General features: G+C 43.6%; 1 protein-coding gene across 1 annotated transcript in view; it reads left to right on the top strand.

Moving 5' to 3' along the window:
- IVNS1ABP (influenza virus NS1A binding protein) overlaps positions 1 to 16802 on the top strand; it is a 166454-nt gene that overhangs the window by 129311 nt on the left and 20341 nt on the right. Inside the window, exons 10-12 of the mRNA XM_077452669.1 lie at positions 2965 to 3189; positions 7486 to 7607; positions 14573 to 14699. Coding sequence (XP_077308795.1) covers positions 2965 to 3189; positions 7486 to 7607; positions 14573 to 14699 — 474 coding nt within the window. The remainder of the gene's footprint in view (positions 1 to 2964; positions 3190 to 7485; positions 7608 to 14572; positions 14700 to 16802) is intronic.

Genomic DNA, 16802 nt, shown 5'->3' on the forward strand with positions numbered 1-16802 from the left:
CGGAGACAGTACAGACCATTCCTATTAAACTGTGCGACTCGCATTGCGGCTTCACTTCCCGATTCCCTCACCTAAAATGTAGAATGTAGCAGCCGAGCGATCGATCGGCCTCGGCTGCCGACATCGCTGGATCCTGGGACAGGCGAGTGTCCATTGATTAAAAGTGGCTTTTAATATTTTTTTTAACAGTGAAATCCCTCTTTAAGCATGTAAAGGTGTATTGCTGATGAGCAATTCTAGTAAATCCACTGCATTGCAAAATGCAGTTTAAGATCAAGGGACCAGCCTTAAAGTTATACCAATCTTTTCTTTTTCACCTATACCTGTGCTTGTGTGTATAGTTATTTTATTTATTTCTTGGCTGATCCCAGAATCCCCGCAGTGACTGGATTAGGCTGTGCTAACTGAGGGTAATAAGGAGGGAAAGCCCTATATCATCTTCTGTGAAGAGAATAGGCTGCAAAAGCATCCCCACCACATTGTGCGAGTAGCGACTGTGGCCATGCTGGTTTAAATACAGATCTAGGGTTCTGTAAGGGATGATTATGACACCTTTGTTTGGCATTGCAGATGCATTGGAATAAGAAAGGGGAAATGTTCACATAAATGATTGATAATACAGGTCTTCTCCTAAAAAAAGTAATGCTAAACCTCAGTCATGGAATCTGAACTAAGCGCATATAGCTATAGTGTTTAATTGATTCTCTTTCCAAAGCTCTAGGTGTCGTTTATCTGGTGCTTCATTCCTTTATCAGCATAACTCACTTCTGGGAAGTTTTCATAACACATGAGATAAAATTTGTGTAAGGGAGGGAGTTCAGTAGGGAGCTTGTCTACGCAGAATACTGTTTTGGTGTGTAGAGGGGGTGTGTTCCTTTCTTCCAGATGAATGATTGCAATACTTTTGTGCCCTTTTGAAGGGATGTAGGGAGGAGAGAGCTACAGGTTAACAAGTAAATTTTATGTAGGAGGATTATTTTCATCTGTATCGTCTGAGGCTGTTCGCTTCACTGGGTATATGTGAGGGCTTACAATCACTTTAAAGTAGGGGTGCACCGAATGGGTTTTTTGGTGCTGAAACCGATACCGAAAATGAAAAATACACTAGGCTGAAAACCGAAACGGCACCGATACCGAAACATATTTAAAAAAATATATTTTTATACAGGAGATGGTCAGAGGCTGGAGACATGGTACAGGAGATGGTCAGAGACTGGGGACGCGGTACAGGAGATGGTCAGAGACTGGGGACGCGGTACAGGAGATGGTCAGAGACTGGGGACGCGGTACAGGAGATGGTCAGAGACTGGGGACGCGGTACAGGAGATGGTCAGAGACTGGGGACGCGGTACAGGAGATGGTCAGAGACTGGGGACGCGGTACAGGAGATGGTCAGAGACTGGGGACGCGGTACAGGAGATGGTCAGAGACTGGGGACGCGGTACAGGAGATGGTCAGAGACTGGGGACGCGGTACAGGAGATGGTCAGAGACTGGGGACGCGGTACAGGAGATGGTCAGAGACTGGGGACGCGGTACAGCATCGCCCATTGCAGGCCAGGGTGCCTGTGCCCCACTGCAGCCAGCGTGCCTGTGTCCCATTTTGCAGCCAGCCTGTGCATGGAAGAGAGGAGAGTTGCCTCCGCCGCCTGTTTAATCACAGCGCCGGTAACATCACAGCTTTCATTTCAATAGCTGTGTGTTCCCGGCCGCGCCATCACACACAGCCTCTCCACCTTGTCCCGGCACTTTGACAGATCATCCGTCCAATCCTGCGGGTGATCTGTCTATCAAAGTGCCCGGACAATGGGGAGGGGCTGTGTGTGACGGCGCGGCTGGGAACACACAGCTATTGAAATGAAAGCTGTGATGTTCCCGACGCTGTGATCAAACAGGCGGTGGAGGCGGCTCTCCTGCACTATACACCCCCCATGATGGGCGGCGGCAGGGGCGGAGCCCCTCGCCACCCAGGCTATGCTCCATTTACGGCTCCATTATCGGCTGTTTTTCTCTTTCGGCAAATTGCCGAAAAGGTCTTTTTCGACCGATATGTTTCGGTGGCCGAAATTTCAGTGCATCCCTACTTTAAAGCACAGTATCAAAACAGTGGTTAAATTTGAATACAGAATTACATCTTTCACAGTTCCTGATAAAGCGGGTCAACCAACTCAAATGCATTGTATTCATCTGGACCCCACCGTTATATAATCGACATGCAAGACCAAGTTGATAATTTTGTAGGGGTGTGATGTTGATGGGTGAGAGAAACAAGTGTATTGTGTGAAAGGGTGTAGTGTATGAGATTACAACAATATTTCTGGTCATCTAAAAGACCCCTAAGGCCTCATTCACACGAGGTGGATCTGCTTAGTGGAACCCGCCAGCTCAGCAGGAGGTCTCTCCATTGATCTCTGCTGAGCTGGCGGATGACAGGTCCGTCTCTACTCACTGAGCAGGGAGGGGCCGGTCAGAGCGTTGCTGATTCCTATTGAGGGGTCAGACGAAAAAGGACAGCACGTCCGTTTTCATCAGATCTCATCCGATCCGCCAGGATGGATGAGAATGTATCGACATATATCTGAAATTAGCGGATTGTCTGTAAGCAGACATGGTGACCGCTGAAATCCGTTGCACAATAGACCTACATGCAATGTCCATTCAGGTCTGCATAAAAACCTGTCAGGCAGACCCGTAAAGGTCCGTCCGTGTGAAAGGGGCCTAAGAGGCTTTCTACTGAAAGGAAATACATTTTTATTTTATTAAATTAAGTGTTTCTGACAGTTGATTTACACTAAAGGACAAGATTTTTAAAGAGTGAAAATGTGTGTTGAATTATTTAGCACCTGTAAAGTTCCAGTATATAATTTTTTTGTGCATTAATTGGGGATGTGGTGCATTGACTTATGAAGCCGGTTGTAATGTATACCAAAACCAAAAGTAATTTTTTTTTTATTTGTTTTTCCAGATAAAGCCTACCTGTGTCTTGCTGTACTTAACAGCACATTAAGTGTTATCTTCTTGCATGGCCGCAACACCCCATTGAGCTCCCCGTTAAATACTCCACGTCTAATGAAAAGTTTAAGCCTTGAAATACCTCCAGATGACTCAAATGACAAAATCATGTCACCAATGCATTATGCTCGTTCTGGTCTGGGAACAGCTGAAATGAATGGCAAACTAATTGCAGCAGGTAAGTAGAGTGATCACAAAAAAGATCAAGTGGTCAATCGAGTCTAGCCATCTTTTTCTTTTTCTTTTTTTTTTTTTTTCTTTGTGTATAGATCTTTATCCAAAATATTTTTTATTTTAACTGTTGTCTGACTCACTACCTCTCCTGTATGTTTGTTGCTAACATCAACAACTTTTTTGATCAAATAATACTTTGTAGAGTTTAGTTTAGTCATGTTTTTGTGCTCTTGAGCTTGGCTTCATAGTGAAAGTACTGCCCTCCTAAACTTTGTTCCATCCTTCATGTATTTAACCACTTTCAGACCGGACCATTTTGCTGGTAAATGACCAGAGGTCTTTTTACACTTTGGCACTGCGCTGCTTTAACTGGTAATTGCGCGGTCATGCAATGTTGTACCCAAACAAAATTTGCGTCCTTTTCTTCCCACAAATAGAGCTTTCTTTTGATGGTATTTGATTGCCTCTGCGATTTTTATTTTTTGCGATATAAACGTAAAAAGACCGCAAATTTTGAAAAAAAATGATATTTTCTACTTTTTGTTATTAGAAAAATCCAATAAACTCAATTTTAGTCATACATTTAGGCCAAAATGTATTCAGCCACATGTCTTTGGTAAAAAAAAAGTCAATAATTGTATATTTATTGGTTTGCGCAAAAGTTGTCACATCTACAAACTAAGGTACGTTTTCTGGAATTTACGCAGCTTTTAGTTTACGACTGCCTATCTCATTTCTTGAGGTGCTAAAATGACAGGGCAGTACAAAACCCCCCCAAATGACCCCATTTTGGAAAGTAGACCCCCTAAGGAAATTGATAAGAGGCATGTTGAGCCCATTGAATATTTTATTTTTTTGCCTCAAGCGATTGAATAATGACAAAAAAAAAATTTTTTTTTTTTTTTTACACAAAGTTGTCACTAAATGATATATTGCTCATGCATGCCATGGGCATATGTGAAATGACACCCCAAAATAAATTCTGCTGCTTCTCCTGAGTACGGGGATACCACATATGTGGGACTTTTTGGGAGCCTAGCCGCGTACGGGGCCCCGAAAACCAAGCACCGCCTTCAGGCTTTCTAAGGGCGTAATTTTTTGAGTTCACTTCTCACTACCTATTACAGTTTTGAAGGCCATAAAATGCCAAGATGGCACAAAACCCCCACAAATGACCCCATTTTAGAAAGTAGACACCCCAAGCTATTTGCTGAGAGGCATGTTGAGTCCATGGAATATTTTATATTTTGCCACAAGTTGCGGGAAAATTACAAACTTTTTTTTTTTTTCACAAAGTTGTCACTAAATGATATATTGCTCACGCATGCCATGGGCATATGTGAAATGACACCCCAAAATAAATTCTGCTGCTTCTCCTGAGTACGGGGATACCACATATGTGGGACTTTTTGGGAGCCTAGCCGCGTACGGGGCCCCAAAAACCAAGCACCGCCTTCAGGCTTTCTAAGGGCGTTACAGTTTTGAAGGCCATAAAATGCCAAGATGGCACAAACCCCCCCCCCCCAAATGACCCCATTTTAGAAAGTAGACACCCCTAAATTTAGGGGTACACTAGTGAGACTAGGTAATAAATGGCGGGTGCCCTGAAACTATAAAAAAATAACTAACCAACCAGCGTCACCTGTAACAGTTATATGGTGATCACTGGTGAAAGGGTTAACTAGGGGGCAATCAGGGGGCTTTATGCGGTAGTATATGGGGGTCCCTGGCGCTATAAAAAGCTGCGGCGAACCTAAATACCTACCTGCCTAACTAGCGTCACCTGTGACACTAATACAGCGATCAGAAAAACGATCGCTTATTAGGCTGGGTTCACACTGGAGCGATGCGGGAACGCCACGAATGCGCGGCGGGTTCCCGCATCGCATGCCTCCCGGCGGCAGTTCACACTGCCCTATGCGAACTGCTGGGAGTGTCAGTGAAATGTTAATGACACCCCCAGATCAGTTCGCATATCGCAGTGCGATCTGCAAACTTGGATCGCATGGTGTGAACACCCATGCGATCCGATTCTGCTGCGGACCAAAAAAAGGGTCCCGTGCGAGTTTGCGGCGGGTGCGGCGGGTGCGACACGAATTCAGCCATACTATCTGTATAGCTGAACTCGAATCGCACAGAGATCGGATGTGATTTGCACTGCAGTGCGGTGCGAATCACATCCGTTCTCATAAACCGCTGCAATGTGAACCCAGCCTTAGTGACACTGGCGACGGGGGGTGATCACGGGGTTAAACCTTTATTGGGGGGGTTAGGGGGGTACCTTAGAACTAAAGGGGGCTAACCCTAACTGCCCTAACAGTTATTAGTCACAAATGACACCTGCCGGGTGATCAGGGGGTTAAACCTTTATTAGGTAATAAATGGCGGGTGCCCTGAAACTATAAAAAAATAACTAACCAACCAGCGTCACCTGTAACAGTTATATGGTGATCACTGGTGAAAGGGTTAACTAGGGGGCAATCAGGGGGCTTTATGCGGTAGTATATGGGGGTCCCTAGCGCTATAAAAAGCTGCGGCGAACCTAAATACCTACCTGCCTAACTAGCGTCACCTGTGACACTAATACGGCGATCAGAAAAATGATCGCTTATTAGGCTGGGTTCACACTGGAGCGATGCGGAAACGCCGCGAATCCGCGGCGGGTTCCCGCATCGCATGCCTCCCGGCGGCAGTTCACACTGCCCTATGCGAACTGCTGGGAGTGTCAGTGAAATGTTACTGACACCCCCAGATCAGTTCGCATATCGCAGTGCGATCTGCAAACTCGGATCGCATGGTGTGAACACCCATGCGATCCGATTCTGCTGCGGGCCAAAAAAAGGGTCCCGTGCGAATTTGCGGCGGGTGCGGCGGGTGCGGCGAATGGCTGAACTCGAATCGCACAGAGATCGGATGTGATTTGCACTGCAGTGCGGTGCGAATCACATTCGTTCTCATAAACCGCTGCAATGTGAACCCAGCCTTAGTGACACTGGCGACGGGGGGTGATCACGGGGTTAAACCTTTATTGGGGGGGTTAGGGGGGTACATTAGAACTAAAGGGGGCTAACCCTAACTGCCCTAACAGTTATTACAGTCACAAATGACACCAATGCAAAAAAAAAAAAAAAAAAAAAAAAAATGACATTGGTGTCACTGTGACTGGGGGGGCAGGGGTAATTGGGGGGGTGATCGGGGGGTAAAGGGGGGGTGTGAGTGTGCCTGGCATGTTCTACTGTGTGTGGGATGTGTTGGTGCAACTCACTGATCCGCTCTCCTCCGTGTCGGAACGAAAAATACCGACACGGAGGAGAGAATACATCACTTCCTCTCCTGTGTTTACATTACAGGAGAGGAAGTGATGTCACCGGGGATTTCCATTCGTCGGGAGCGATCGCGAGGGGGTGGCCATGAATGAATGGCCGTCCCCTCGTCCGGGATCGCTCCCGAACGAAAACCGACCGCCGCAGGCACCGGGCGGGGGCCCGCTCGGGCCCCCGACCCGCGGGAGGCAAATCACGTACATGTACGTGCTTATGCCTGCCCGTGCCATTCTGCCGACGTACATCGGCGTGAGGCGGTCGGCAAGTGGTTAAAGCCTAAGTACATTTTGTTTGTATCGGCCAAGCTGGCCCAGGCAAAGAATTTCTCTTTACGAAGTAATGTGGCTGTTGTAACAGAATCTCGGAAAGCTTTCAGTCTGCTACTTGGACACAGGTTGTGGTGTTGTGTTATTTTATTTTTTATTTTTTTTTTTTTTACTTGATGCAGAGCATACATTAAGATAAGAAAAAAAAACTTCTAAACCACTTTAAAGCTTTCAATGAAATCACCCCTTTCTCTTTTACATTTTTTTTTTTTTAAATGCAAGCATGAATGTTGCAAAGTGCAACTTTACCCATAACTTAAAAATAATGTTCTTTAGCAAGGAATATGCATTCCACATTATTAATTGTACTACCAAAGTTGGTTTGTGCTTTTTTTTTAATTGCCTCCTGCATTGTTCCGGTTTCTTCTTGCTGGATGGTGCCATTTTGTTGAATCCCAGAGGCCTTGAAAAGTAGTAAATCAAAGTTTCATTCCAGGACTGGACATTAAGGCTGTCAGCAGATCAGCCTCTACAAATTTTGCAATGCCTAAAAGTGCATAAAAAATTTGAGAAAATGAGCAAGATGAGATGGCGTATTAGTGAATTTTAAACAGTATGGGCGCTTTAAAGAATTGTGGGGAATTGACATTAACCATAGGGTGCTTTGTTTTCTGTGTCTTATTAGTAGTTTTGCTTTTGTTTCCTATACAGGTGGCTACAACAGAGAAGAGTGTCTGCGTACAGTTGAATGCTATGACCCAGAAAGTGACACCTGGACATTTCTGCCTCCAATGAAAACCCCTAGAGCTCGGTTTCAAATGGCAGTTTTAATGGTATGTGTCAGTTATTTAAACATTTTCTATTACAAGTCACATCATCTGTTTAGTTTGTACTAATATTCATGCAGACAAGTAGGGTTGTCCCAATGTCGATACGATTATCGGTATTGGGACCGCTACCAAGCATTTGCGCAAGTACTTGTACTCACTCAAATGCTCCGATACCTGGGAGAGGGGGCGGAACAGCAGAAGTGACGCTCTGTGTTGACCTCAGCGGTTGGACATCCCGTCACCCATCTTGGTACACCCCGCACTCGGCCGCAGTAAGCCAGCAGCGGACATCTTGTTACAGCCAGCCCATTCACTGCTGCTTTTATGCAGCTGAGTGCAAGAAGTACCAAGTTGGGTGTCGCAGGCAGCCGTTCCTCTCATGTCATTTATTTGTGGCTGCATTTCAGTGCCTGCCCATCAGTGCCCAATGCCCATAAGTGCCAGCCGCATATCGGTGCCACCTATCAGTGCTGCATATTAGTGCCACCTAATCTCTATTGTGCTTTAAAAACTGTCACATGACATAAAAAAAAAAGTATCAGCGAGTACTTGGGGGGGAGGAGAATAAGGATTTTTTTGTACAGCTTACCTGTAAAATCCTTTTCTTGGAGTAATCACAGGACGTAGAGCCGGTTATTATATTAATAACTACTTTGGTTATACGCCGCCTATAGGTGACTGGACATTGGTAAATCAATCAAACAGGAAATCCTCCCCTATATAACCCATCCTACACAGGAAGCACGTCACTTTTGTAGCAGACAATAAATTCCCAAAAGAGGGGAGGGACCTCTGCGTCCTGTGATGTACTCCAAGAAAAGGATTTTACAGGTAAGTTATAGAAAAAATCCTATTTTCTTTATCGTGCATGACAGGAAACGGAGCCGGTTATTTTATTAACTACTTGGGACATCCTAAAGCAATATCCTTGAGGGAAGGGAGACTCCGTCATAGAAACTGCCACCAAAGAAGGACCTACTCTATTTGTAATACGCTGAGGCCAAAGGCAGTATCTTCTACGTTATTGACATCCACCTGGTAAAAATCCTGTAGATGTATAAACCAATTGTGCAAGACCCAATTGTGGTCTTGCACACCTGGGCCACTGACACCGGATGACTAATGGCCCCAAGATACTCCCCCACACCTGGTAGATCCCCAGAAAAAAAAAAGGCTTTTGGCCATTTAAATCATAGGCATCATTGATAAACTGGCAGATCCACTGCTAAATATTCAACCTGGATGTTGTTGCCTTCCTGGGCCTTTTGGCAGCACAAACCAAGATTTCTGACCTGTGCCAACAACTCGAAGATCCTGAGCGCCTGAACAACCTCTAGGGTATTTAGCCATCTTTCTCCTGCCGACTGCGGATTAGGAGAAAAATAAAAGGCAAGACACTGTTCGGATTCAAGTAAAAACTAGAAACCACTTTAGGCAATAAAAGTGGATGAGGACGCAACATCACCTTATGATGCGAGACCAAGAACGGCTCCTTGCATTAAAGAGCTGCCAACTCTGACACTCCACTCAGTGAAGTGATAGCAACCAAAGAAGCCTCTGCAAGGGATAATCAAGATCAAATTAAAGTCCCAAGGATACAAGAATGGCCTGACTGGTGGGACGGTCCAAGTTACAAGCTGTATAAGGCATGTACAAGGAGTGAGGAACAACGGCCTCTGGAAAAGACTGGATAGGGACGAACTCTGATCCTTAATGGTACTTAAGGCCAATCTCCTTTCCCCTCCAGATTGGAGAAAGAAAGAAAAAAAATCTCTCGCTCACATATTTTTGTGGGTGCCACTTCCTGGCTTCACCCCAGGCAAAAAAAATATTTTAAATCCTGTAATTGAAGTTCCCCGAAGCTGGCTTCAGTGCTGACATACAGGACTCCAAACCATTAGGTCCAGCTGGACTGGGAGTGTCCAGGAGCAACCCCTGCAAGACTCACTATGTTGGTGTACCAAGCTCCCATGGGCTAATTCAGCCAACACAAATATTAGATTTACCACCTCATGGAATCTACGCAGAAGATGTGACAGAAGCCAAAACAGCGGAAAAACGTCAAATAAGAGAGAACCGTTCCGTTAAGGTGTTACCAATACATTTGCCACTATTGGCAGTGTGACTCTCGTCCCGGACACACCTATCTGAACCTGTTGTAGAACTTTGAATCTAATAGATTCCACTGCAGAGATCCCCCTGCCACTACTCTACCCCTGGAATGTGTATTGGTGATAGAGACAGCACTTGTACTCTTTCATACAGAATGTCGGTTCGCCTCCCTGATTTGCATGACCTCTGGTGCCACCCTGGTGGTTGATATATATGCTTGCAGAGGCATTTCTGGATTGAACCTGCAACTGGTTTGTATAATCCAGAGCAAGGCGTACTGGCCAAAAATTCCAAGATATTGATGAACAGTATTCTTTCCTGTGGAGACCAAGCCCCCTGAAATGTAGCCAGCATCAAATCAACTTGGGGAGACTGGCATCAGTGGGTATTATTCTCTAAATTCCTGAAAAGGAAGATTATCAACCACCAATTTTTGTTCTGCATCACCCTGGAAAACAGCCTTCAAGCAACCCAATGCCTGGATCTTAAAGTTCCAGACAGAGAATGATCCTCTGTCACTACCTGGAGTAGAACTGTATGTAGGGAATGTGCTTTGATCTAAACACTGCTTCCTCCTGTAGGAATATATTGAAGGAACCCTTGGAATCGACTGCTTCCTGAGCAAAGATTGAGGTAATAAGTATTAAGGTGTTATCAGCAAGCCCAGCACCAGGGCTAGACACTTTGTGAACCCTCCAAAGCTGTGGCCAACCCAAAGGGAAAATTCACAAAAAAAGGCTTTCCGCTGCAAATACAAAAATCCTTGATGAGCCTGGAAACAAACCGCCACATCAAGACGTACGTTTACAGATGATTATGGACCTTGAACTCTACCTCTTGCAGAGAGGTCATCACTGAACAGATCTAGCCTATCTAAAAACAGAAGGATGTTTAGCGGTTTGAGGTCTTAAAATAGACTTCAATAATTCCCTATTTGGTTTTGGACCTGCTACCATTTAATTGTCTCACAATAATGAGCCCATTACTTCTGCTCCAAGAGTAATGCAAGGCAAAAAGCTGATGACTCTGTGGCAGACCCAGACAGTCCCAAGAGGTGCACTTAACCTACCAGGTTTCTGCCAGCTAAAGATGGAACAAACCACCTCAGAGACTGCCCTAAGATCTTCTGACCTGAGATACTCCCAAAACACAGCCGCCTCGGATGTCTCCTTCACCCAGGTGGGGAAAAGCTTGCAGCATCTGGTATACCCGGGCAGTCTCCCATCTATATACTAGCAAGGCTTGATCCTGCTCAGGCTTTGATCAACTGAGATCAGACATGATCAAGGCGATGCAGCCACAATCTGACGATAAAGATGAATGCGCAGGAAACACTGCAATACCAAACACCACAGAGGCTCAGATGCACCTGACACCACTGCCCATGGGGAAATTTGGACACCGCCAGATCCCTGAACCTGAGAGTGGTGCACCTGCAATTCCCCCCCCCCCCCCCCCCCCGCTGCCTCTTTTCTGGAACCATTTAACTGGTATAACGGGTAAATAATGCAGTAACTATGTTAGCCAACCTAATATACAGTCCTTCAAGGACGCAGGCCTAAAACAATGTTGGCTTACCTCTATAGAACCCCTTGGGTATGCCAATATGCAAGTACCTTGGAATGCGGGTATACAAGTATTCGTGGCACAAGTGAGTAGCACCCGCATATGAAAATCGGTGTTCAAACCATACGTGAGATATCGCTGCGATCCTTAGAGTGGGAGCAATCATTTTCGCACTAGACTTCTGTAACTCAAAACATTCAACCTGTAGTTTTTCTTTTTTTTTTTTTTTTTACAAAACATCCTCTATGGAGATTTTTAAGGTTGAATGTTTGTCCCCACACGAGCGGGCGCAATTTTGAAGAGTGACATGTGGGATATCAATTTACTCTGCGTAACATCTTTCACAATATAAAAAAAAATTAAAATTGGGCTAACTTTACGGTTTTATTTACATTTTTTTTATTTAAAGTGTATTTTTTTGAAAAAAAAGTGCGCTTGTAAGACCGCTGTGCAAATACGGTGTGATAAAGTATTGCAACGACCACCATTTTATTCTCTAGGGTGTTAGAAAAAAATATATACATGTTTGGGGGTTCGAAGTAATTTTCTAGCAAAAAAACCCTGATTTTAACCTGTAAACAAAAATCTCAGAGGCTTGGTCCTTAAGTGGTTAAAGGTAACCATCCTCACCTGTGATATGTTTGCTTTTAATTAGCGTGTGTGTATATAAAAGGTCAATGAGTTTCTGGACTTCTGACAGACCCTTGCATCTTTGATCTAGTGCTGCACTGACGTCTCTGGATTCTGAGTCATGGGGAAAGCAAAATAATTGTCAAAGGATCTGCGGGAAAAGGTAGTTGACCTGTATAAAACAGGAATGGGATATAAAAAGATGTCCAAGGAATTGAGAATGCCAATCAGCAGTGTTCAAACTCAAGAAGTGGAAAATGAGCGATTCTGTTGAAATCAAACCACGGTCAGGTAGACCAACTAAAATTTCAGCCACAACTGCCAGGAAAATTTTGTTCAGGATGCAAAGGAAAACCCACAAATAAACTTCAGGTGAAATACAGGACTCTGAAAACGTGTGGTGTGGCTGTTTCAAGATGCACATTAAGGAGACACTTGAAGAAAGATGGGCTGCATGGTCAAGTTGGGTGGCACAGTGGTGTAGTGGTTAGCACTCTCACCTAGCAGTAAAACGGGTTGCTGGTTCAAATCCCAACCACGACGCTACCTGCCGGGAGTCTGCATGTTCGCCCTGTGCCTGCGTGGGTTTCCTCTGGGTACTCCGGTTTCCTCCCACACTCCAAAGACATGCAGGTAGGTTAATTGGCTTCTGTCCAAAATTGGCCCTAGTATATGAATGGGGACCTTGGATTGTGGGCTCCTTGAGGGTAGGCACCAATGTAAGTGTGCAATGTACAGGGATAGGGGCAATTCTAGACACTCACTCAGGTTGAACTGGATGGACTGGTGTCTTTATTCAACCTTACTAACTATGAAACTATGAAGTTGCCAGAAAAAAGCCATTACTACGCAAATGCCACAAAGTATCCCACTTACAATATGCCAAACAGCACAGACAAAAGCCTATAACCTTCAGGCACAAAGTTGTTAGGAATGTTTCGACTAAAATTGAGCTTTTTTTTTGGCCACAACCATAAACTCTTAATTGGAGAGGAGTCAACAAGGCTTATGATGAAAGGTACACTATTGCTACTATAGAACACAGGTGAATCACTGATGTTTTGTGGATGTGTGAGCTACAAAGGCACAGGAAATTTGGTCAAAATTTATGGCAAGATGCAGTATGTTATCAAAAAATACTGGAGGAACATTTGCACTCATCAGCCAGGAAGCTGCACGTGGGATAAACTTGGACATTCCAACATGACAATGATCCAAAAAAAAGGCCAAGTTGACCTATCATTGGCTACAGCAGAATAAAGTGAAGGCTCTGGAGTGGCCATCTCAGTCTCCTGACCTCAATATCATTGAGATTTTACCAGTGTCTCAAACGTGTACTTCATGCAAGACAGCCCAAGAATTTACAGGAACTGGAATGGGCAGCTTTACCATCTGAGACGATAAAGAGCCTCATCCACAAATACCACAGAAGACTTCAAGCTATTGATTTTAAAGGGGGCAATACACGGTATTAGGAACTGGGGTATGTCAACTTTTGATCAGGGTCATATTGGGTAATTTGTGGTGATTATGATTTACAAAGAGTAAACGCAGTTGATAAATGGCTTGAGCCAAACACTAACCACGAGTGAAAGAAAAGTTTGTGTTCTCATTCATGTTCTCTGAAAAATGGGCAAGAAATCATCAATTCTGCCAGGGTATGCAAACTTATGAGCACAACTGTATGTAGTCCCAAGAAAACAAGTACATTTGTATACAGCTTAATGTAAATAAGCACATATGCATGCAGTTTAATGTAAATATAAATAAATATATATATATATATATATATATATATATATATATAATGTGTGTGTGTATGTATGTATGTATGTGTATATATATATATATATGTTTATGTACGAATTAAAACATACCAGCAAGCAACATGCATCTACGGAAGCATGTGGTTATGCAACTATGCGTTTAGTCAAAACATGAAAGCGCGTGTGCCTGTGAACGCGCATTTATACAATACGTGCCCATGGAAACATGCAATAAGCAAGCATGCGTTAATGAAACATGTTTATTCAACATTATGCAGCATGCATCTATGCAGACATGTATAAACCTGTATCTTTATGCAGACCTGTATCTTTATGCAAATGTGTATAAACATGTATCTTTATGCAACCCTGCTTCTTGTAGCAACCTTGCGTTTGCAAGCATGCACCTGCTTAACTTCCGTTGGCCTCATACTAGTCCTGCAGGATTTAGCCAAGCACATATGCATTCAATGCAGCCTCTATGCTGTTTCAGAACAGCAAACCTTACAGACACTGGCGAAAAAACTGATGTGCTTCCTGTGTAGGAGGGGTTATATAGGGGAGGACTTCCTGTTTGATTGATCTACCAGTGTTCATTCACCTATAGGTGGTGTGTAACCTAAGTAGTTATTAATAACCTGCTGTGTCCTGTAATGTACGATAACGAAAAAAGTATTGGTACTTGTACTCGGTCCTAAAAAAAAAAGTGTTATAGGGACAACCCTACAGACAAGTAAATGAGTTTAGGCTGTATGAATTCCCCTTCTTCTTTCTATGTCTCTGCAAGCAGCTAAATCTTAATAAAAGAACTGTCTATGGTATTAAGGTTATAATATAAATTTTATGACTTTGTTCCATAAGTGATGTGTAAAATGTGCTTTCCATACTTTTTAGGATGAACTCTATGTTGTCGGTGGATCAAATGGTCAATCTGATGATCTAAGCTGTGGAGAGAAATATGACCCTAAAGCAAGTGTATGGACACCTGTTCCGGAGCTGAGAACAAACCGCTGTAATGCAGGTATGAATTTTTTATTTTTATTTTTTTGTGATTTTGTGCTGCACAAATCTGCAGGCTCTAAACCCTTAACTGCTTGCCGACCAGCCGCCGTCATTATACTGCTACAGGTTGGCACAGCTGCGCAAACCGCTGTAGGTGTAAGTCGGCCACTTTAAGAGCTATAGGGGGCACTCGCAGCGCCGAAGCTGCTGTGTGTGGCCGCGATGGCTGCCAGCAACCCATGATTGCTCAGAGCCAGAACGAGGATCTGTCAATGTAAAGAGACCCCCGTTTTGTCAGGGAAGGAGAGAGATATCTGCTGTTCCTAGTAAAAGGGAACAGTGATCTCGCTCTACTCCCTTGGGAACACTTAACCCCTTGATCGTCCCCTAGTGTTAACCCCTTCGCGGCAAGTGACCTTTATCCAGTAATCAGTAAATGTCGCAGTCCCGCTAAAATTTCTGATCACCGGCATTACTGGTAAGTAAAAAAAATAATAAAAATGCCATAAATAAATATTTCCTATTTTGTAGACGCTATGACTTGCATAAACCAATCAATAAACACTTATTGCATTTATTTTTGCAAAAAAAGAAAGAATACATATATTTTTTGGGGGATATTTATTCTAGCAAAAAGTTAAATATTGTGGGGTGTTTTTTTTTCAAAATTGTCGTTTTTTTGTTTATAGCACAAAAATTTAAAACCGCAAAGGTAATCAAATACCACCAAAAGAAAGCTCAATTTGTGGGAAATCAAGGAATTCAATTTTAGTTTTGTCACTTGACTGCGCAATTTTCAGTTAAGTGCCGTGTCACAAAAAATGGCCTGATCAGGAAGAGTGGTTAAACTTTCCCGGGGCGGAAGTGCTTAAAGTGGTTGTAAACCCCAGTTGTGAAATCTGACACACATATATGTAGTGTTTATCTCTCTCCAACGTGAGTGCTGTTTGTCTCTGGTGCTCCGTTCCTTTGTTATTGGCATGAGTCACTTCTGACAAGCTCTCCAGCACAGGAGATGACAGCTGAAAATTTGTGTCAGAAAGGGAGCTTAGAGGTTGATTAGCAGAGATCTGGTCTATTCAGACTACAGCTCTGCATGTTCCTTCGTTCCTCTGCCTATGTATAGGGGGGTTGTGTGTGTGCCCTTCCTGCAATCAGCTCTCACACAGTGTAACCCCACCCACTGCTGAATGAAGATTTCTCTTCTTTTTTTTTTTTTTTTTTATTTACCATATGCACAAAGTGTTGATTTTATCTGAGTTTCCAGTTCAAGTTGAGTGGAAGCATACGGCATCCCAGAAACTATTGTCTTCCCCTGGTTAAGGGCTGTCTGCCACTATTTCCATGGATTCTACCGATCTGGCCCAAATTCTGCTAAAAAAAAATATTTTTTTTGGACACCCCCTTGCATCCTAAATCATTCTGTATAAGGCAACATTAGCGTTGACCAAGGATTTCCAGGTCGATAATGTAAGGAAATACGTCTGTATCCAATGTATAGCAATTAACTTACGGACATAAAAAACACATACACACAATTGTAAAAGGGTTCTTAAATTTATTTATTTTTTTGTCCATCAGTAATAAAAATCGTAATAAGCACATATTTATCGGTTTGCGCAAAAATTATAGCGTCTACAACAGGGCTCGACAAACCCCAGGCGCCAGATCGCATTGGCGACTAGAATTTGTGATCTGGCGCCTGGGGCAGCACAGCGGGGGTATCCTGTCTCCTTCCACCCCCCCCTGGCGTGATCGTGTCGGGCCGCGCCGCCGCCGGCCGGTAATTGAGGCCGCGGCTTTGAGGCCTTCTGTGGTCCTATGTTTAGTTCTGTAATCTGGCGCCATCTAGTGGTGGCTGTTGGTATGACAGCCAGCGATGCTAATGAAGCTTTCACTGCCCACCCATCTCACCTTTACTTAGAATAAAAAAAAAAAAAATGTGTGTGTGTGTGTGTATGTGTGTATATATATATATATATATATATATATATATATATATATATATATATATATATGTGTATATATATATATATATGTATATGTATATGTATATGTATATGTGTGTGTGTGTGTGTGTGTTTAGGAGTTCTAACAACCTAGAGAATAAAATGGTGGTCGT

The sequence above is a fragment of the Lithobates pipiens genome, unplaced genomic scaffold (genome assembly GCF_037356315.1).
Source record: "Lithobates pipiens isolate NorthernLeopardFrog02 unplaced genomic scaffold, aLitPip1_a1.2 Scaffold_23, whole genome shotgun sequence".
Classification (NCBI taxonomy): domain Eukaryota; kingdom Metazoa; phylum Chordata; class Amphibia; order Anura; family Ranidae; genus Lithobates; species Lithobates pipiens.